Genomic DNA, 21,298 nt, shown 5'->3' with positions numbered 1-21,298 from the left:
AAAACGCTGTAGTCTTAAGATGGTCTCACATCTGTTTGAATGAGTCTTGCGTTAAAAATAGAGAAACAAAGAAATTGTTTACAGTGACTTGAGGGACACTCCGTATCATTTCTAATGTTTGTGTTTGCTTCTACTGTGCAAAGTGGCCGCTATCAAGGATATGTGATGAGGTAGCGAGCCAGTCTCTTCCTGTCCGTTGCCGTCAGGTTGTAGAAAAAGACACGGATGCCCCTCATGAAACACGGCAACCCGGGGGAGGTCGACGGTCCTGCCTCGTGTGGGTCTGCGGCGCCGGCGGCCGAGCTTTGCGCTTTTGGGGAGGAAGCTGAAGAGGTGGCGGGGGCGCCGGCCGGCTTTTTGCCGCTGCGGCTGTGATAGTATCTGTCAGCCGCGTTAAGGGAAGGAGGAGTTCAAAAGTGCAGTTTCAAGCGAGATCTTGTCGATGGCGGCCATTTTGCTAGGGTTGCAAAGTCTGGAGTACTTTCTATGGGAATAGCGCAGCAACGTGCTAAATTGATGATGTAATCTATTTTGATGATGAAATATATTTTGGGATAATGTTGGCTAAAACGACGAGAATTCATGCAAGTACACTAACATCTTGACTTACAAGTGGCCTACTTTTTTTCTTCAGTTTTTTTTTTTTAGCATCAGTTTTTGCATAATACATAACGATTGAAAATAATGAGCGCACACATTGTGAAAAGGACTAAAAAATAAGCTATCAAATATGTTTAACATTGAAAATAAAATCCCCAAAATGAAACAAATAATTAAATACATAATTATAGTAATATTAATAAAAACAGTAAACAAAAAATAAAGAAATAAGGCCAAAAAAGTAAAAATTGGGGGGAATATAATAGAAGAGAAATAAATACAACAAAAATTATAATTTGAAATACAAACAGAAAACAACCTAAAATGACTGGATAAATAAATAAGGGGAATAAAATAAATGCAAAATAAAAAATGACAAGGTGCAATAAGTAATGCATAATATAACAATAACAATGCAAGGCCGAAAAATAAGAAAAATAGGGGGGAATTGCCTTAATAATGAATGAATAAAAATACAAGGCAAGAAACTACAAATACAATACAAACAAACTATGAATTAAAATAAAAAACATACAAAGCAAGAAAAAATAATGTAAGGCAAGAAATAAAACTTGAAAATAAAATTGATTTGCGAAAAACTACAAACTAAAATAAAAAATATGAAACCCAAATTCAACTTACTTTTAGAATGTCGCACCTTATGAAACGCTCTGGCGCACGTATAAGGCACCGCCCCCACCGCCCCGACACTCAAAACATGTACGTGTGTGAGCAGTAGCGAGGCTGTGGCCTGCTGCCAAAAAGGATACATGAACGTGGGGACGCCTCTGGACGCCAGATGCTTCCTGATCAGACGCTCGGTGCCGTACCAGTTGAAGCCCTTGGTGGCGTGGCCGATGCGGGGCAGGTGCACGCTCGCTTGGGGACCAAAACAAAACATACAAGTATCAGCCAGCCGTGCAATCTTCCAGCGCGCATTCCAGTGTAGCTACAGCGGGGGGGGGGGGGGGGGGGGGTTGTGATAATGTCCCAGCACATCCTGTCAGTCAAGTCTAACCGCGAAGAAAAAGTGCCGCCGCCACCACAGCAATTGAAATTGTTGCTCAAACCTGCACTGCGTGAAAATCCAAAACGTGTCGGACCGACAACAGTTATGACAGAAAAACACGCTCGGAGGTTACAACAGTACAAACAAAAGAATGCGCAATTCTCCTCAAACAGGGAAAATGACCAAATATGATGTCATTTTTGTAATATTCAACTTTTTTAAACATTTAAAAGAAAAAGTAAGTAGTGAAGATTGTCGTAACATTACTAAAAAACAATTTGGTACAAAAATGTGACTTAAATGACTTTATTCTTGTGAGATTGAGACTTATGACCTTTACCAGGATTCTTTCAAATTAAATTAATTTCAAAATTATTTAAATTCTCGTGAAAATAAGATCCTTTAAAGATTACGACTTTTTTCTTGACAGCTACTCCAACTTTATATCCATTAGAAAATATGAACTTACTCTTATAAAAATAAAACTATACTGTTATGTATTCGTGTAATCTTTTTCTTGAAAGACAAAAAAAAGCTATTCTCGTGTAAATAACTTTATTCTAACATTCTGAGCTTTTTCATAAAAAATGACTGAATTAAAAAAACTGAATTTATTCTCAAATAATGATTATTTTCGTCAAATAATTATTGTCATGACTTTTTTCTTGAAAAATATGGACCTTTAGTTAAAAAAAAAAAAAAAAACATGACGTAAACATCTTGCAACAATAAGACTACATTGTCACAAATGACCACATATACTAAAAATATGACCTTTCAATCTTGAAAATAAATTAAAATATTCTCTTAAAAATTCAACTTAATGCTGAAGAAATTATTGATTTTTTTCCTAAACTTTTTCCTAAAAAACTTCAAAAAAAGATACGGCTCTATTCTTAGAAAATAACAATTTTTCTTGATTTTTTTTTTTTTTTTTTTTTTTTTACTCCAGTAAAAATAAGAATGTATTCCCATAAAACAAATAGAACGTTATTAAAATGATTTTCATAATATTAGAATTTTTCATGGAGAAATTTGAAGTTCAACTCAAAAAAACCTTGTTAAATATTAAAACACAACTAAGATTACTACCTTATACTCTTGTAAAAAAAAAAAAAAAAAAAATCTTCTACTCCCTCCTAAATATCTCTAACGAAGTGTATTTTCCACCTTGATTCCGTTTAGCGACGGCGTGAATCTTCCTCAGGCCTTCGTCGAGCGCCGTCAGGAAGATGCCCGACAACTTGTTGGCTTTGTCTCGCTGCTGCGCGACGATGAGAGCCAGCTGAGGAGGGAAACGCAATGCGATTATCTCATAAACGCCGCAAGCTGGCTCCATCAAAAGGGAAATCACGCGCGAAGTCCATGCTCGGAACTTACGTGATCATTCCCGTCCAGTCGCGACTGTTTGTCATCGATGGGGAAAAACAGCACGCTGGCAAGATCCAAGTCTGCGGAGAGTTGTCAAGGAGACGCGTTCAAGGGAGCGTCTCGTATTGAAGGCTTGTTAAGACGTTTGCCATCAGATTTAAATGTGATCAAAGTGGTTAACGGCGTTCGCAATATTAAACCACTGACATTTCTTAAGTGTCCAAATGTATGACTTTTAAAACGACTTTGCATGCAGCACAACAGCTAAATGCCGCTTCACCATCTTTGCTTTGAACTCCATTAATTGATCCGATTTGACGACATTTAAGACTCATTAGTTAGTTCGAGTTACAATACATTAGCAATATTATACAACAAGCTTTTAAGATATTTGACGGTTACATTTTGTTTTACAAAGCTGAACCTATGACGTTTGTAGGGCCACTTTTTAAAAAGACCTCTTCTTTATTAACTCACTCACTGCCAGCCATTTTCACTGAAGCAACCCCCTTCGCTCCCGGCTGTTTTTACTGGATTTGGACTGATTTTGCAAGTCCCACAGAATATCGTGTTCTATTGCTATAAAAACATGGAAGCTACCAAAAGAAAGATTAGAGTCTCTTCTTTTCATCAGGAAAAAAAAGTATATTTCTATCTGTTTCCATTTTGCAGCAATTAGCATTCGAATTTAGCTAAGTTTCATCATTATTCACAAATCTGTTGAAAACACTGGGGAAAAGAGCTTGTTTGCAACATGGCCCTGGTTGATCTCTTATACTCTGCTGCCACCTGCTGGCCGTTTTTTTGTAATAACTACCATTGCTTTAAGCCACCTCTTCAGTTCAGAGGCTGCATCAAAGCCTTCTGTATGTTATATGTTAGCAATATTATATCACAGCTAAGCTTTTCAGACATTTGTGTTAATTTGTTCAAAAGGCCAAATTAATGACTTTATGACTTCTTTTTTTTTTTAGTAAGACCTCTCCTTCGCCAATACGTTTGTAATATCCTATCACAAGTCCTTAAAACATTTAGTGATAACATTTTGTTTAAATAAGCTCAATGCACAAACTTTTAAAAACGACTTACTTTTTTCAAGATTATATCACAATGTCTTAAAACATTTTTGGGTGGGCACCATTTGTAATACACTATGAAACGGCATCTACAAATTGAAAACACTTTTATAAAAAATGCCATCACATTTCCGAAACAAATGCAGCTCACGGTTTGTGACGCTTCTGATTTCACCTCCGAATGTATCCTAAGTACTTTTTTTTTTTTTTTTTTTCCCACACCCTCTCTTACCTTTCATCTCTCCTGCCAGCTCGTACTGCCGCCGAGGTTCATCCGACCGCACCTCCAGCGCGGTAAACAAGCCGCCCTTACCCCACCAGCCCGAGTCATCTTAACAGCAACAAGTGGAGCAAGTGCATCATCGTAGGGATTCGGATGCAGTGGAATACGTACGCAAGCATATTGCAGACGGGATATGGAAAATCCTTGATAACATTCTCACGCCATTTTTGAATAGCACTACAAAATGGTCGCTCTCCCCGCTCTGAATGTGGGGCGAATGTGATGACATCATCGGGAGAGGGCGGCGCATACCGACGCAGTGGACGATGATGGCGTCCCCGCGCGCGGCATGAGGATGCGTCACGTCTCCCAGGACGTAGCGGATGGCGCCGCTATCCGAGTCGGCCGAGCTCACGCTGCTGCGGTCCTCCTCGTCTTCCTCCTCTTCGTCTTCCTCGCTGTCCGCAGACTTCAGGCAGCGGGATCGGTAGCCGTTGGACGCCCACCACGCCATCCTGCGTCGGACGACAACTTTGACTACAAGATGGAAGAGCCTCAATGGTCCATTTAGCCAATTTCACTTAATTAGTCTCAAAATGATTTACGTACAATGAACGATACCAGAAAATGTAACAAACATTACACAAACAGACGAATCTTTTACTTTTTCTTGTACTTCTGCTCCTCCTGCTTCTTCTTGGCGTCTGCCTGGTATTTGGCCCGCTTGGCCGCCGCCTCCTCGCGCTTCCGCCGCCGCAGCTCCAGCTCCGCCTCCGTGAGAGGGCGCCGCTTCCTGGTTGGGAAGATGAGCCCCGTTGCTGACGACACCTGGACGTAGGACGGCGGTCGTTGAAACAGGTGCTATCAAAACAACATTTGCGGCACGTTGCATTCTTGGTACTTGAAATCAGATTTGTTCAAACTCCCAACTCAAAATGAGGATTCAGGGGAGCGCTACGACCTCGGATTAGTTCATGAACTGATGTGTGTCTCAATACTTTTGTCCGTTGTGCGTACATAAGTAGAAAGTCAAAACCCTGCCACAGTTTGGCTTTAGCCGCACGTGCTAGCTAGCTAGCTAGCTCCCTAGCTATTTCCCATGGTGCTAAGAAGCTAGCTAGCTAGCAAAAGGGGCTAAAGCCAAACCGTGGCAAGGTTTTGACTTTCCGGACCTCTGATATGTCGTCATGAGAAACTCGTACGTCGGTTTTGTTTCGTAGACTTGGTCCTTCCCCGCCGGCTTCCTGCGTCTCGGCGAGTTGTTCCTCCAGCAGGCGCTCGAACTTCCTCTGGTCCTCCGAGCTGGGGTCCTTGCTGTAATCTTTGCCCTCGAAAAAGTACATGTGATCTGGGAAGAAAATCAGACTCCTGGTTTATCATTTGTCATATTAACTCATTCAAACCCAACCTCCTTAATATTTCTTTTGGTAGGTTCCATGTTTTTATAACAATAGAACACAATATTGTGTGGGGCCTTGCAAAATCAGTCAAAATCCAGTCGACCAGCCGGGAGCGAAGGGGGTTGCTTCAGTCAAAATGGCTGCCAGTGAATGAGTTAAAAAAAAATAATAATGAAATTTTTATCCCTTTCATTCCCTTTAAACGTTAAAATTGTTAAGCGAATTTGCCATACTTTGCCCGTCAGATTCCGAGTCACTGTCTTCCTCGTCTTCGCCGGCCTCATCTCGGTCGACCGTCCAATGACCGTCGCGTGACGCGCCCAGGATCTTCTCCAGTTTCACATCGTGGACCGAGCTTTCGTCGGAAAACAGCAGCTTGTCCACACCAAACTTCAAGATCTCACTCAGCTAAAGGGAAGGCACATTTAAGACGACATGAAAAATATTAAATAATAAAAGGCCTCTATGTGGGCAATATGGACTAATTTGTCCATATTTGCGATGGACAGACAGTCCACACTCACTCACTTTTTTCAAAAATTCATTTGAACTATTTCTATTAGTTTAACATTTTTTCCACTTTTGTTAAGAGTATGAAAACCTAGAAATGTTTATTTATTGTACATTTAGAACAGATATAAAATGTATGTTTGATTTAATCGTGAGTTAACTATTGAAGTCATCCGATTGATTACAATTTAAAAATTTAAGCGCCTGACGCGATTAAAAAAAAAGAAAATAATTAATTACAAATTAGGAGCGTCAGGTGATTATTTTTTTTTTTATCGTATGACTTCACGAGTTAACTCACAATTAATCACAAATTTTATATCTGCTCTAAATGTACAATAAAAAAATTATAGGTTTTCATACTCTTGTTAACAAAAGTGGGAAAAAATGTTAAACTATTAAAAAAAAAAAAGATTTAAAACCACAGGAAAATATTTAAGACCTTTACTAAATTTAGCCACTAAAAATCAGCAACATAGTATCAATATTTATCTCCTTCATTAAATATCAACAGCACCAGGTGCGTGCGTGTTGCGCTCACATGCAGTCCCGCCGCCGCAGACTGCGCGCGCTCCAGCAGGGAGAATCGTCCCTCTTCGATCACCGTGTTGGTGAGCTCCAGCTTGGAGACGGCGCGCGAGTACATGATCTCCTCCACCGTGTCTCGGGCCAGCAGACGGATGACCTTCACCGGCCTGCAAACGAGAGTTCACAAATGAAAATAACACACATGGTGGAGATTAATTAGGGGTAATTAAATGCAGATTCTCATTTAGTACGATTCAGAATCGATTTTAAATGTCTCAAAATTGATTTTATATCATCTTGCCCTTGTTTGTGTGTGCTTTTATTGGGAGCGGTCTTCATGTTGTACACAAGTTGGCCACTTAGGGGCAGTGTGGTTCCGCGCGTTCTGATACACCGTTAAGTTGTAGCCACATTAGAAAGTAGAAGGAAAAAGTCACGATCAAGTTATGCCAATAAAAGTTGTTGTTTTTGCAGCGTAGGAAGGGCATAATGTTAAGATGCTTCTCTGTAAACATTCCTGAAGCATTTTGTATAAATAGCCGTTCTTTTGAGTGATAAAAGTGCCGCGAGTAGCGCGCTAATTAGCATTAGCGAGTCAGACTGGAGTAGATCGTGGCGATTCTTTGCACATCTGTAAATTGAAGCAGAAATCTTTAAATCATTTTGAATCAAAAATCCTTCTGAATTGGAAATCGATTCTGAATCGAATCGCAGACCTAAAAAATCGGAATTGAATCGTGAGACAGTCAAAAGATGCCCACCCCTAATGTTAATGTAATGCTAATTGCTAAAAAAAAAAACATGCAAAAACAGTTATGTCAAACTGAACTCCGGAGAATTGTTTCAGCATTTCAGTTTTTTTGATTTTTTGTTCTCGTTTTACTTCCCACCACACTAAATGATGACATCGCCACGCGAATGACATAACCTGTGCTGGCCAATCCGGTGGCAGCGTGCTGCTGCCTGCAGGTCGTTTTGAGGGTTGAAGTCGCTGTCCATGAAAATAACCGTGTCGGCGGCTGTCAGGTTCATGCCGACGCCTCCTGCACACACAAACGCACACACAATTTATATATATAAAAAAAAATAAAAAATTGTAATAAATGATAAATGAAATATATTTTGAGGTAAAAAGGCTCCAAATATCAATTATTGGCAACCTTGACTACTAATAATCGGTGAGAAAACATGTCAACCTATCTTTATTTGATAATCAGCATCTGTGGTGGTGAGTATGACATAATTTATTTCCATTTGTGTCCTATCATTTGATCAATATTGATTATAAACTGCTCCAGAATATTTACGTTGCAACATAGCATAATGTGTTTTTATATAGTTTGTATTAAGACATATAAATCCCCCACTGAAAGCCCAGCAAGCAAATGCACAACCTGCCTGTGGCTTGAGGCTAATGTTAGCTTAGCATAAAAAAACACACTAAACTAAATGAGCCTTTGTACTGACTTTCCATTTCAAGTCTCATGTACAGCGGATGGACTTGAAGGCCGAACGCTATCTGGCACGTGACAGGAAGTGGTTGCGATGGCCTTGTTCTCATCCCGCCGCAACTCGTATCTGCCGTCATCGGGCTCTCGCACGAGCGCACGCGTTTTAGCTGAAGATGCAAGATCTGAAGCGCGTGCGGGTTCACCTGCTTTGGTGCTGAGCAGGAAGACAAAAACGTCCTTGCTGCTGAAGTTCTTCACCGCCAGGTTCCGTTCTTCGCCGCGGACCGAGCCGTCCAGACGCTCGTAGCTGTAGCCTGCCGTCGAAAAAGGAGACCACAATATTAGGTACGCCTTGAGGGTTGCCGGCCGCGTCACGCCGACCTCTGAACTCCATGTAGTCCTGAAGAATGTCCAGCATCCTGGTCATCTGGAAGAAGAGCAGAACACGATGGCCGCTGCAAGAGGGCACAGTCATAAAAATACCAATTAAACATGTTTTAGGGGACAAAATTCAATATGAAGCCAGTTTAATTGAGCATTAAATGTAAAATAACCAAAAATTGTCCATAATTGACCCAACTTTGAGTCAAGAAATGAGTCTTTTAGTGTCAAACATTGGTCAGATCCTTGACTCGGGTAAAAAAAAAAGTGGGTCATTTTGTATAAAACAACCAAAAGTGGATCCGTCCATTTAGAATTCATAATTAGGTTGCTTTTGACCCAACAGTTTTTTTTTTAGAGCATATTTGATGACATTTTTCCATATTTAATTTCACAAGTCGCGCACCCTTGCTGCAGGTATGCCAGCATGCTGTCAAGGAGGCAGAGTTTCCCGCTGGCTTCGATCAGATGCTCCCCCATCTCAAACGGCTCGGGCTCCACTCCTGGGCGAGGGCGAGGAAGAAAAAAACATGGAATCCTTCCTTAAGCGCGACCTCGGACGTTGCACCTGAAGTGATCTGACATTCTTTACCGTCAAACAGATACGGGTGGTCCACGCACTTCCTCAGCTGAATCAGAATGTTCAGCAGGCGAGTCTTGTTGCTTTGGTGGCCCGCAAAAGCCTCTAAAAGACACAATATCATATCATGGTCTGAAAAGCGGACAAAACGAACTCGACCACTCTCACCGGCGTCCTTCATCAGGAGCGCTTTGTAGTATTTCTTCTGCAGCGCCGACATGCCGTGGTAGACCACCACTTCCGTCTTCTTGGGCAGGTCCATCGCCACCTCCGACTTGACCCGGCGGAGCAGGAAGGGCTCCAGGACGCTCTGGAGCTCGGCGGCTGGGGGCCGACACGCAACCTTGGACATCCGACTCTCGTACGGAAAAACGTCTGCGTCAAATCATACCAAGCGTAGCTCGGCGGCGCACATCGGCGTAGGCGCGGGCGAAGTCGTCGGCGCCGTCCTCCGAGAACACGGCGGGCTGGATGAAACTCAGCAGGGAGTAGAGCTCCTGCAGGTTGTTCTGGATGGGCGTGCCGGTCAGCAGAACCCGGAAGCCTACTGAGAACTGGACAGGAAGTCATTAGCAGGAGCGATGATGATGAAGATGATGATGATGATGATGGCGCCAACACGTACATTCGTCAGGGTCTTGCGGAGAAGAGAGCTCTGGTTCTTGAGTCGGTGAGCCTCGTCGACGACCGCAACTTCCCACTTCCACCTGAGGAAGGGCAAAATGGTAAGAAAATCGATTTGGATTCCATTATTCTAAAGCTCAATAAGGTGAGGAGATGAAATGAAACAGAACAGGGGCGCCACCAAGTGGACAAGTTGGCAAATTACAGCCTTCATCAAACTTCACAGCTCACATTTGGGATGTGCTTGGAAGCAGAATTTGTGCCACGTGAGTTTGAATTTGAATGAGTTTCAGTTTCTGCACTTGAAATTGGAATTCTGATTGTAAATTTGAATTTCTAAAACTTTTTTTCTGCCATCAAATTAAAAAAAAAATCCATCAGCCATTATATAGTTCTATATAGTATAGTGTCATTATGACAACTATTGTATGTATTTTTTCTTTGTGATAAGATAAAATAGAAGATTTAATTAATTTTTTACAATTAAAAATTATTTGTTTTTTGTTTTTTAAGACGATCAACAATCCTTATTGATTGTAAACAATCATTTAACAAAACAACAAATATGAACGCTTTTGAACAAATAAGTGGACCAAACAAATGAATTTTTGAGAAGACACTCACCGTCCCAGGAAGGAAGCATCTTTGAGGCAGAGCTGAAAAAACAAGCCATTTTTTAAAAAACAAGAATCCACACAAACGTCGGTCCATGCTCGCCCACCTCGTATGTGGTGAGCAGAACGTGGAAGTCCTGCGCGTCCCCTTGGATCTCAGCACGTCTGTCTTTGTCTCCCTTGTAGCACAGCACAGTCAAAGACGGCGCAAAGCTGGGAAGAAGAAGAAAAAAAAAGTAATACTGAGACTGTTAACAGGTAAACATGACTCATTTACGATATCGGACTTGAACATTTTTACCGTTCCAACTCACTCCTCCAATTTTCCATGACCGAAAGCGGGCTAAGGACCAAAAATGGACCTTTGACATCAAGAGCGCCTGACATGTACAGCAGCAGCGAGATGGTCTGAAGGGGCAAAACATAACAACATTGTGGAGTGAGCATATATCAGACGCGACCGGAACGCGATGAAAACTACACATGTACTCTACAACACTGCGGAGCGGCCACGTATCATAGTCAGGTAAAATCTGATTTAAATTAAGCAAATAGTATACATGGCCCCACACAAAATTGTGGAGCAACCACGTCAGAATGTGCTAGAAGATCATTTGAACTAAACAAGGATGCACACAACACCGCTGAGTGACCACATTGTCAATTAAATGGATTATCATTCAAACTAAAACTGCATTATAATCTACATGAATCCACACAACACTGTGGAGCAACTAAATATTAGTCTACTGGAATTTGATGTAATCTAAACATCATCAACTTGTAACGGTTCATTGTCTCGAACCTGACAAGTTTTCCCCAAGCCCATCTCATCTCCCAGGATGCATCCTTGCTGGTTCTTCAGGCACTGAGTCAGCCACTGGACGCCATGCAGCTGATAGGCCCTCAGCTGGATCCCTGTTCGAACGCCAAAACACTCCAATGACACAAAGTCCAGGTTAGCTTCCTAACGAATGGATCAACTCATTGAAACTTGCTGACGCTATGCTATAAAAGTTACCTTTTAAACCCCAACGCTGCAAGTCGCTCTGAGTCAAAGTCGTCTTCTTTTTGGCGGGAACGCTGTTTTTAATTTTAAGCAGTAATTCCGTCATGATTCCTCACCGCAGGGGACAAAACAAAACTACTGGACGTTCAGGAGTGACGTCTGAGCGCCATGCCCTGACATGTCTGTCAAACACTTCCGCCTTCGTCACGTGATGCAGGAAGTCATTCAAACTTCCTGCAACACTCGAAAAGTTACATTTTAAATCCTAACGTGGAGAGTTTCTCCGAGACAGACGCGCCCTATTTTTGTATTTTCTCATCTTTAGCAATAATTTAGTCATGTTTCAAAGGCAGGGGATACACAAAATACAGACGGGTCTGTCAAACACTTCCGCCTTTGTCACGTGGCGCAGTATGTCGTTCAGCAGCCCTGCTTCGCGCGAAAAGTAAAATTAAATACTGTACAGTAAAGTAAAAGTAAAACCACAAAACTCGCTATTCATACGGATATGTAAAGGTATGTTTGGATGGTTTGAAATGTCAAATTTGTTTGCAAAACAAACAAACTCCAAACTCTGCATAGCCGCTTCTGGCCAACTGTCTCCTTTGGTGGCCACGCTTTTTTAAAATCTTGTACATTTGCATCATATTTCAATATCAGGACTGGAGCGGGAAAAAAAATTAATACGGAGGTTTGCCCATGATCATAACGTGTTTTTTTACGCTTTGTTTTACACTCAAATGGCACAATATTGTTCAATCCATAGAAAATTATTTTCCACAACGGACTGAATAAATAATAACACATGAAATGAATTTTAATATTTTTATTTATTTACAAACAACAAGCTGTGACACTACAATGGCAGTAAATTGTAACAGAAACATTCAAATTAACACATTTTAATTTAAAATGGACTAAAATCCAGCAACTTTAGTATAACTAAGGCATATTTGTGTATGAATAATGAGAATAATGAAATACAGTATTATACATAATGGACGTGCACTCTCATTTAAAAAAAAAAAAAAAAAAAAAAAAAACAGGGATAAAAGAGACCTGCCCCTTTAAACACGGCAACATGGATGCAGCTGAGCAAAGGCCTCATCTCATGCACATGGCCACCAACCTCAAGATGGCGTCCCTGCAAAGTCATTTTTAACAGGTAAGACCAAAGCTGCATCAGACAAAAACAATCCTCAACATTGCATTATAATGTGATCCATTTCAGGTCTTTAACACTTGGTGACAAGTTGACAACTTTAAATTGACAAACCTCACAAACGGGATGTAAGAAAGGCTGTACCTGCCAAAAAAAAAAAAAAAAAAAACTAAATCAGCATTTTAAATCCAACACGATCCATACATGGGAGGTGATATTTGAAAATGAATGATGATGAACTCACCAGGTGAACGACAACACTTGCAAGATGACAAACAACAACGCCAGACCAAAGTTTTTCCACTGAAACAAAAACAAAAAAAATAGAATTACTGGCAAGTTGACTTGAACTCATTTTTCTCCCCTAATTTTGCGTATAGTAAATCACTCACCCAGAAAGCGGCGCACAGCGTCAACACTAGACAAGTCTGGAATCAGAAATGAATCAATTACATTTGCAAAAGTATTGAACCGGGGGTGTCAAACTCATTACTTTGTTAACAAAAAATTAGGAGTATGTTAGGGGGGAAATTTCAGGATAAACCTAAAACCATATTTGAATTTATTATTGTTGTGTTTGTATCCGTGTGCGTTATATAATAATATAATATAGTTGCGTTGTTGTTTTTTTTGCGTCTGTGCTCACAATCATGATGGCGGTGGCCAGCGCTCGGGTCTTGTCACACATCCTCTTCAGCTGCTTCATGGGGCCCATCAGAAACATAGTGCTGCGCAAACAATCATGGGAATACAGCGTTTTTGGATAGACAAAAGTCTACACACCCCTGTTCAAGTGCCAGGGTTTTTTTTTTATATATATAAAATGATTAAGATACTTTGTAAATTATTTCCACAATTATTGTGATCTATAACCTGTACAACCCGAAGAAGAAAAAAATTAGCGAGGGGGATTAAAAATAATCACCTGAAATAATATGGTTGCACAAGTGTGCACACCCTCATAACTGTGGCTTTGCTCCTCCACCATCATGCTCACCGGCGTTCATTTGGTGGTGAGCAGATTTGTTGAACTTTTTGTCCAAAATTCCAAATGTGGCATTGGTGCAAACGCAACACTGTTCATCACCAAAATAAATCATTCATATAACAAAAGCGCGGAGGTGGTGGCGGTGGCGGTGCTTTTACAGATGTGTGCTGACTCTCATTTAATGAGCTTGAATGTGCTTGCTTAATTCCAAACATCTTCAGTTATAAAAGGGTGTGTGAGTATGTACTCTTGTGCAACCACATTACTTCAGTCCTTTATTTTCACTTACCCTCTGTGAAAGATTTGTTATTATTTTGCAAAAATTCCATTGAGTTGAACAGCTTATGGCCCACATAAGTTTAGAAATTTCATTTCTGATATCGTGAAAGCTTGGCATTTGAACATGGGTGTGTAGACTTTTTCTATCCACTATATGACTATTGTACATAAATAATGACCACTAACCTGCCCAGTGCACAAATGTTGCCAAAAGTGTAAAAGACGATGAAGAGGATGATGCCGACCCTGGGGAGGAAAAGTAAACACACCCCCTGCAAACACGCACACACACAATAACTTTCGTTTAAAGACTGCATGAAAGTGGTGCAATTTAGTGGATTTATGAAATTGACAGCAATTTGTAATGTTTTGGTCACATTATGCATAAAGATTAAAAACATAAACAAACAAAAAACACTTTCCCCTGCCCCGCTGTATAGCGCCATCCGCGCTCATTAGATAAAAAAAAAAGCATTTTAAATAAAAATGTATATATTAAAAACAAAATAAAACATGTTTAAAAATGAGTATAAAGTCATCCAAATGAAAATGACCCACGTACCAACGCTACAATTACTTCAGCGACATTCCTGAGAGCAAGACGAACCAGAAAAACGACAACAAACATGCAGTGCTACTCCAAAGAAGGCTAACGACAAAATGTTGCGTTGAAGCGTTTCCGTGTGAGACTTACGAGAATGGCGCAAGCTCCCCCGATCACAAAACAGGCGATGAATCCTTTCACGCGTGTCCCCCAGCCCAGCGTGGATGCCTCGTTCGCAGCCTGCTCGCCGCCATCGAGTCAATTGACAATTCAATCAACGCCAAAGACAAATCGATCGGTTTCTGCTTACCTCTAAAACTGTCCTGTCATCTCGGCGCGATTCCTCGCCGCTTAAAACCGATTTGAGTTTATCCATAACCAAGACTGGAGTTCACTTCTGGGATTTTCTTTTTTTGAAATGCGGATAAATGTTGGCAGGATTTCCCAGTGCACCTCGGCGTGACCTACCTGAGCGGCTGGATGACGTCACCGCCCGCACACCTGAGAGAGGGAGTCAGGGAAGAAGTCTCACTCTTGACGACAAAACCGTGACTTGTTGACATGGCAAGTTGGCATGACTTTTCTCTCTAAGAATATTACTGTCACCTAGTGGCCTTTTATAGATACTGCTGCAAAATCTGGCCATTTTTGCAGATTTTTATTTTTATTTTTAAAGGGGAAAGCAAGTCCAAATTTGGCTTTACAATAATATTTTCAATGCGGACCCGCTCAACTAAACACGACACTAACTATTGCAGAATATGAAATAAGCAGCTTCCGACCCGAACGTCACATGACCAAACCTTGAGGACAGGTGAGCCGTGATTGGTCGTTACCTGAGCCCTTAGACTCTGTGATGTCATTTGCAAATCTCAATTAGAGAAACCTTACACCATGTTTGTATGTGTGAGTGCAAAAAAAAAAAAAAAATTACATCCAGTCCACGGGCCAAACTTCTCGCCCACACCTGCTCTAGTCATATTTGTGACTTTTTTTACATACCAATTTAGTCATGATATATATTTTATTAGTGTTGTACAATAAGCATAAAAACATCAAGAGACTGCGGTAAAGTGCACGTCACCGTTAAATACATACTGTCATTATTTCTTAACACTTTTGTGTGAACATAAATAGAAATGCGTTGTTTGTTTGAGATCAAATACGACATGAAAATACTCAAGTGTAATGACATAAAATAACACTTAAAAATACAATTTAGAAAAAGGAGGGCACCACCATGCTAATACTCACATTAGCAACATAGCTAGCTATTCTAGCTACTGTAGCAATGGAGTACAAGCTACTTAAGGCAGTGAGAGCAGTTGGAACGATACACTGAAGATCGTGATGATTCTCCTCGCACCTCAAACATCCTATCCCTGATTTCAAACGAGTAGCAGTACAGTGGCGGGGGTCGGCGTCACACCGCCTCGTCCTCAGACTCGGGGTCTTTGTCGCCTCGCTTCAGCAGGCCCATTTCCACCGGAGGGGTCTTCTTTAGTCGGGCGCGAACGGCGCTAGAAATAGACGACAAAAAAACATGTCAAATGTTGGAAGAAAGAGCATTAGCGTTAGCGTCATTTGAACTGGAATAAATATATGAACACGCCTGCTCCCCATTCAGACCTGAGATTTGAAATGAATTAGCCAAGTAACACCAGGGAGGGAAAATGGCCGATTGGGCCCAATTTGGACATTTTCACTTCGGGGTGTACTCACTTTTGTTGCCAGGAGCATGTTAGCATTATTTGAACTGGAATAAATGAATACAAATACATTTAAGTCATTCACTCGCAGCCATTTTCAATGAAGCAATCACCTTCGCTCCCGGCTGTTTTACTGGATTTGGACTGATTTTGCAAGGCCCACAGAATATTGTGTTCTATTGCTATCAAAACATGGAACCTACCAAAAGAAATATTAGAGTCTCTTGTATCTGTTTCTGTTTTGCAGCAATTAGCATTAGAATATCGCTAAGATTAAAACACTGGGGAAAGGAGCTTTTTGTAACATGTCCCTGGTTGATCTCTTATACTCTTCTGCCACCTGCTGGCCGTTTTTGTAATAACTGCCATTGCTTCGGGGGTTCTCTTCAGTTCAGAGGCTGCATCAAAGCCTTCTGCATGCTCCAGCATAAAAAAAAAACATTTTCAAAAAAACGTATTTATACGTTTTTGGGATCAAATGATTTAGCAAACCTGCTCCTCCTTTTTTTTTTTTTTTTTTTTTTTTTTAATTAATCATCTGATTTTATTCTGCCAAATATCGAAATTGGACTCATGGAATCCATATCGGTGGTCCCTCTTCCTAAGACCTGACTGTCCTTCCCCATCCGCACATACAGTGGTGCCAGGTGTTCTTCCTCACCAGCTGACCAGGCAGTAGAGCGCGCCTACGCAGAGCATGGCGAAGGCGAGGTGCCACGAGTAGCACATGGTGATGAACATCACGTTGTTGTGGTCCTTGGGGTCCCACTGGGCGCCGCTGGGAGGGTACAGCACGTAGCCAATCTGAGATATGAAAACGACTTTTAACCGGCGGGCAAACGAGCAAGCTCACCAGCTAGCTAGCTATAGCAGGGTCCTGCCATGCTAGCATGCGAGTCGTCACCTGCCAAAACCAGCTGCCCCTGCAGCAGCGTGAGGACGCAGCGCAGAAGCTCCAGCAGGATGTTGCCTCTGTGGAAAAGCTCCAGGAAGGCCACCAGCGCCGCCCCGAAGACGGCGTAGAGCAGCAGCATGTGCAGGTGCACGTCCAGCGCGGTCCGCCCGTGGAGGGTGGAAGAGGAACAGGAACCCTGTAAGAGCAACAGCTCGTTTCGTCAAAAATAATCATTTGCGTTAACTTCCCCTTTAAAACGGAATTTTCCTTCATTTATGTTATTTTACAATTATTTAATACATTCGTGTTTTAGTCAAAGAGATATTGTTAGGCAATATCAGAAGTTGGATGTTCATATTTTATATCGTTTTTAAATTTAGCAGTGATAAATTAAATAATAATACACATATTTGTGGAGACTGGTGGTCAGTTGCAGAATTTCACAAATGACTTTGTGTTAAAGATTAGACAGCTCTAACTCTTTGACTGCCAAAAACGTTAAATAACGTTGAGTAAAATCCTATGGAGGAGTGCCAAAGACGTTAAAAAGACGTTTATTCAAAACAGAGGTGAAACTAACCATTTTCTATTGTTGATTACTGAAAAACGGAATAAGTTAGAACAAAACTTTTTTTTCTGATGAAAGATGAGAGTCCAATCTTTCATTTGGTAGTATGTGTGTTTCCACAGTCCAAACACATAATTTTCTGTGGACCTTGAAAGATCAGTCAAAAATGCTTAAATCGGCTGGCACCCACGGCATCCCTTTTCTGAAAACGTCTGGCAGTCAAAGAGTCAATTTGAAAATAAAAATGCACTGAGCTGTCACCAACGTCTTACAAATGCAATTGTGCATCTAGTGGCAGAAAAATTACCTCACCACAAATCAATATCACGTTCGTTTTTTGTTTTTTTTTACAGTACATCTGTTTGATTTTAACTCAATTTATCAATGATTATGAAATTACTGTAGCAGCGACTAAAAGATGGCCATATTTCTATTAGTTTAATTTAATTAGTTAACAAGATCGTGAAACTTAGAAAAAAAAATATTTTATTGTACATTTAGAAGAGATACAAAATTTGCGAGTTAACTATTGAAGTCATTACGATTTCATATTTTCAATTACATTTTTTCAATAACGAAACTATTATACCACTACCAAATTTGAATACTTTTTTTTTTTTTTTTTATTGAGCATTGTATTTGAATTGTTATTATGTAAATTGCTTAGACCGCCTCCTTTGCTTCAGTATTTATCTTTCATGATTTCAATATTTTGATTTTCTTTTACATTCTTTTGTCTAAGTGGAAGGAAAGCAGCAAACACGTTGAATGTCGAACCCTCGTTAAAGAAGGCCACGGCCATCGTCATCCTGTCCAACGCGAGCGGCGCCGCCTCGGTGGCGTGTACTATCAGCGACGCGCATCCCCGCCAGGCCGAAGAACAGATACATGGTGGCGTGTTGCCAGTTCATCAAATCCTTCCATTGGTTCTCCGCAAAGTCGTACAGCCGGGAGTCTCGGCCCGTCGGCCAAGAACTGCTCCGCTAGCATCCCTGGGGAGACAAACGCCGGCGGTCAAACGGCGGGACGGACGCGGCGGGACGGAAGCAGCTTGCGCTCACCTCCACTAACGAGAAGCAGAGGACCAGCGAGCTTTCCAGCAGCTCCAGGCGGCGCTGCGTGGCTCTGCCGCTCAGCCGGGTGGAACCCATGCTCTTGTTTCGGCGGGTGGCGTGCCACAGGGAGTACTTGGCCGTCCACCAGACTCCGCCCAGCAGGAAGAAGCTCCCGGGAAGAGCGTGGCCCTTGAAGCTCCCCATGATGCTGTCCCTGGGTTGAACGCCGTCTACGTGTCAATTAGATCAGATGGTAAACATTTGGATTTTCATTCCCACCCCCCCCCCCCCCCCCCCCCCCCGCCCCCCCGCCTCCAAAAAAATACCCTCCTTAAGTCGTTCACGTTTGCCATTGACGTCAAAAATTCATTTGAACTATTTCTATTAGTTCAATATTTTTTCAACTTTTGTTAACAAGAGTATGAAAACCTAAAAAAAAAAAAATTGTACATTTAGAACAGATATAAAATTTGTGATTAATTGTGAGTTAACTAGTGTAGTCATGCGATTAATTACGGGGGGGGTGGGGGGGGGGGGGGGATAAAGATTTTTATTTTTAATAATCTTTTCTTTTTAAAAGAGAAAAAGAAAAAAAGAGGCGTCAGGCGATTACATTTTTTAATCATAATTAATCCCATGACATCAATAGTTAACTCACCATTAATCACAAATTTTATATCTGTTCAAAATGTACAATAAAAAAAATTCTAGGTTTTCATACTCTTGTTAGCATAAGTGTGGAAAAAAAATAAAAAAAATAATAGAAATAGTTCAAATGAATTTTTGACGACGACAGTCAGCCGTCAATGGCAGTGAATGAGTTAAGATGTCTATTTTCATTCCCAGCAACTCAAAAGGCAAAGGTCTGTGATCATTAGCAATCATCAATTATCATTATTGCATCATCGTTAGCTAATGTGTTTTTAGCCGACTCATTGCTAACGCATCTTGGGAAACTACCAAACATGGTCTCAATACCCTGTTTTTTTTTTTGTTTTTTTTTAGCTTGAGCAGGGCGATTTGTGACTGTAGAGTAAATTTGACTCTATGACAGTATGACCTAATAGACTCCGTTTTAGAGTAAACATGTACACTTGGAAGAGAATAAAATAAAGAACTGAAAGAAAAAAAAAACTGACACTCAAGGGTTGAGGAACGAAACTCACGAAATGTTTTGGGTCTCTTGGAGATAATCAAAACAAGCTGAAGGTTGTGAGTTTGTTCCTCGACCCTTGAGTGTCTTTTATTTATTTATTTTCCCCAATTCTTTATTTTGCTCTCTTCCAAGTGTAAATATTAGCCTACTCTGAAACTGAGTCAATTTGGTCCCACTCTAAATAGACTCAAATTTACTCCACATAATCTACTGCGTACAAATAGCAAAGTAAAATGAAAACGTGAATACAGAAAAGCCTATATTTGCCACAGATTTCATCCGCCTCATTTTCCGACATTCTGCTTGATATGATTTCATAATTAGTGCGCTGAGCACCACATTTAGGGGGAGGCCATCAAAGAGTCGGTCACCCTTTGAAAGAGAGGACACTCAAACATGAGTAGATGTTTGTTCCTGCGCGCAGCCACTCCTGGAGGAGCATAACAACACCGTCGCCATGGCGACCGCGTCGAGCCAATAGAGGCGGGCGGGGGTGTAGGTTAAAGAAAAAAGTGATGGTTTGGAATTTTTGGTTAATTGGGGAAAATGGAAATGGAACCATCAGCAGACTACGGACCCCACCTCTTAAAGCTACATGCAGGTATGATACATATAGATCTTTTAAAAATACATTTTAGGCTTGCAATTTGAAATGCATTTACAATGTGGTTTAAAGAAGTTTCATTGTGTATTTATAAATTAGTTTTATGTGTGGGAAGTGTAAAATATATTCTTAATTGTTTTTATATGGTCTCTCTATATAAATGGATAGCTTGGCATCGCAACTCTTGCATGAAGATACCAGATAAATATCCTTATTTTTTGTTTACTCATACTGCCATTTTATTTGAGTTTTTTTTTTTTTTTTTTTTAATAAACATAAGTAACGCCAGTGGACGCATCTTATATTAATCAATAGTTAAACCTTTGTATGTTGTAAGGTAAGGTAATTTGTGGAAAAAATATGAAAAAAAAGAGAATTAATGGAAATTTTCTGTAGAATTTTCTGTATTACATAAAGTGATTAAAACATGTAAGAATGTACGGTATGGCGTCATTTTTTTTATAGTTTTGTAAATACATAAATAAATAAATAAACATGTTTATCACTAGTAAAAACTTAGGTTTACCAGGAAGCAGTAAGTTAAGGGGAAAATGTTTATAAGGTACAAGCTTATTTTAAATGAGGAAGCATGAAGGATTTCTTCACGAGCAAAACGATCTACATCCTAAATAGTGGAAAAACCAAAAGGAGGGAGTTGGGGGTCTTACCCAAAGCAGCTTTTCTCTGGAGAGTTCAAAAAGAAAAAGTTAATGAAGATATAGAATTAAAACATCTTGAATTTTTCCATCATTGGACTAAACTTCTCCATCGAAGTAAACGCCGACTTTCTCCTCAAAATCCTCGTCGCCTCTGAACCGTTTCACAACATCTTTTTTTCCCATTTTCCCTCTCAAGAGTTGTCATTGGTTACCACTGGTCAGCTGACGTCACCTTCACGAGCTCCGATTGGTCGAAGCGCATGTCAATCTTGTCTTTCCACGTGTGCACTTTCACTCCGCCTG

At 40.7% G+C, this 21,298-nt stretch overlaps 3 protein-coding genes and 2 long non-coding RNA genes across 8 annotated transcripts in view; 2 read left to right on the top strand and 3 right to left on the bottom strand.

The window, feature by feature from the left end:
• Positions 1 to 6,212, top strand: part of LOC144062580 (uncharacterized) — a 13,924-nt gene extending 7,712 nt beyond the window's left edge. Inside the window, exons 2-4 of one of the 2 annotated variants that reach the window (XR_013296416.1) lie at positions 4,308 to 4,446; positions 4,515 to 5,137; positions 5,925 to 6,212. This is a non-coding gene — a long non-coding RNA (uncharacterized LOC144062580). Of the gene's footprint in view, positions 1 to 4,307; positions 5,138 to 5,924 lie in introns of both variants that reach the window. The other variant, XR_013296415.1, reaches the window with a different exon arrangement.
• chd1l (chromodomain helicase DNA binding protein 1-like) overlaps positions 1 to 11,584 on the bottom strand; it is a 13,801-nt gene extending 2,217 nt beyond the window's left edge. The window contains exons 1-23 of one of the 3 annotated variants that reach the window (XM_077584080.1): positions 11,389 to 11,584; positions 11,173 to 11,285; positions 10,669 to 10,775; positions 10,475 to 10,580; positions 10,378 to 10,409; positions 9,755 to 9,836; positions 9,521 to 9,683; positions 9,298 to 9,453; positions 9,142 to 9,234; positions 8,956 to 9,052; positions 8,550 to 8,623; positions 8,372 to 8,482; positions 7,646 to 7,760; positions 6,731 to 6,884; positions 5,913 to 6,087; positions 5,482 to 5,627; positions 4,944 to 5,107; positions 4,592 to 4,794; positions 4,289 to 4,387; positions 2,990 to 3,060; positions 2,780 to 2,894; positions 1,371 to 1,479; positions 166 to 381 (exon numbers count right to left, since the gene is read on the bottom strand). In XM_077584080.1, coding sequence (XP_077440206.1) covers positions 166 to 381; positions 1,371 to 1,479; positions 2,780 to 2,894; positions 2,990 to 3,060; positions 4,289 to 4,387; positions 4,592 to 4,794; positions 4,944 to 5,107; positions 5,482 to 5,627; positions 5,913 to 6,087; positions 6,731 to 6,884; positions 7,646 to 7,760; positions 8,372 to 8,482; positions 8,550 to 8,623; positions 8,956 to 9,052; positions 9,142 to 9,234; positions 9,298 to 9,453; positions 9,521 to 9,683; positions 9,755 to 9,836; positions 10,378 to 10,409; positions 10,475 to 10,580; positions 10,669 to 10,775; positions 11,173 to 11,285; positions 11,389 to 11,482 — 2,795 coding nt within the window. In that variant the 5' untranslated portion in view covers positions 11,483 to 11,584. Of the gene's footprint in view, positions 1 to 165; positions 382 to 1,370; positions 1,480 to 2,779; positions 2,895 to 2,989; positions 3,061 to 4,288; positions 4,388 to 4,591; positions 4,795 to 4,943; positions 5,108 to 5,481; positions 5,628 to 5,912; positions 6,088 to 6,730; positions 6,885 to 7,645; positions 7,761 to 8,371; positions 8,483 to 8,549; positions 8,624 to 8,955; positions 9,053 to 9,141; positions 9,235 to 9,297; positions 9,454 to 9,520; positions 9,684 to 9,754; positions 9,837 to 10,377; positions 10,410 to 10,474; positions 10,581 to 10,668; positions 10,776 to 11,172; positions 11,305 to 11,388 lie in introns of all 3 variants that reach the window. The other 2 variants (XM_077584081.1, XM_077584082.1) reach the window with 2 other exon arrangements.
• Positions 7,744 to 18,112, top strand: LOC144062581 (uncharacterized). The gene is made up of 6 exons (XR_013296417.1): positions 7,744 to 9,854; positions 10,554 to 10,625; positions 10,707 to 10,893; positions 11,209 to 11,325; positions 12,423 to 12,541; positions 14,788 to 18,112. It is a non-coding gene; the product is annotated as an uncharacterized LOC144062581 (long non-coding RNA).
• Positions 12,188 to 14,932, bottom strand: sft2d2a (SFT2 domain containing 2a). The gene is made up of 8 exons (XM_077584093.1): positions 14,660 to 14,932; positions 14,500 to 14,589; positions 13,992 to 14,077; positions 13,185 to 13,266; positions 12,931 to 12,966; positions 12,783 to 12,841; positions 12,653 to 12,682; positions 12,188 to 12,520 (listed from the first exon to the last, which is right to left on the bottom strand). The coding sequence occupies exons 1-8, from the start codon at positions 14,723 to 14,725 to the stop codon at positions 12,481 to 12,483; spliced, it is 489 nt and encodes a 162-aa protein (XP_077440219.1). The 5' UTR covers positions 14,726 to 14,932; the 3' UTR covers positions 12,188 to 12,480.
• On the bottom strand, positions 15,355 to 21,298 carry tmem45a (transmembrane protein 45a). The gene is given in 10 exon segments (XM_077584094.1): positions 15,355 to 15,869; positions 16,720 to 16,862; positions 16,963 to 16,980; positions 16,982 to 17,128; positions 17,130 to 17,149; positions 18,299 to 18,386; positions 18,388 to 18,471; positions 18,473 to 18,515; positions 18,587 to 18,806; positions 21,005 to 21,298. Coding segments are annotated over 9 exon segments (834 nt in total). The 5' UTR covers positions 18,781 to 18,806; positions 21,005 to 21,298; the 3' UTR covers positions 15,355 to 15,772.

This window comes from Vanacampus margaritifer, chromosome 13 (genome assembly GCF_051991255.1).
Source record: "Vanacampus margaritifer isolate UIUO_Vmar chromosome 13, RoL_Vmar_1.0, whole genome shotgun sequence".
NCBI classification, from domain to species: domain Eukaryota; kingdom Metazoa; phylum Chordata; class Actinopteri; order Syngnathiformes; family Syngnathidae; genus Vanacampus; species Vanacampus margaritifer.
The sequence above is the reverse complement of the archived record's forward strand: the minus strand, read 5'-3'. Positions and strand labels throughout refer to the sequence as shown.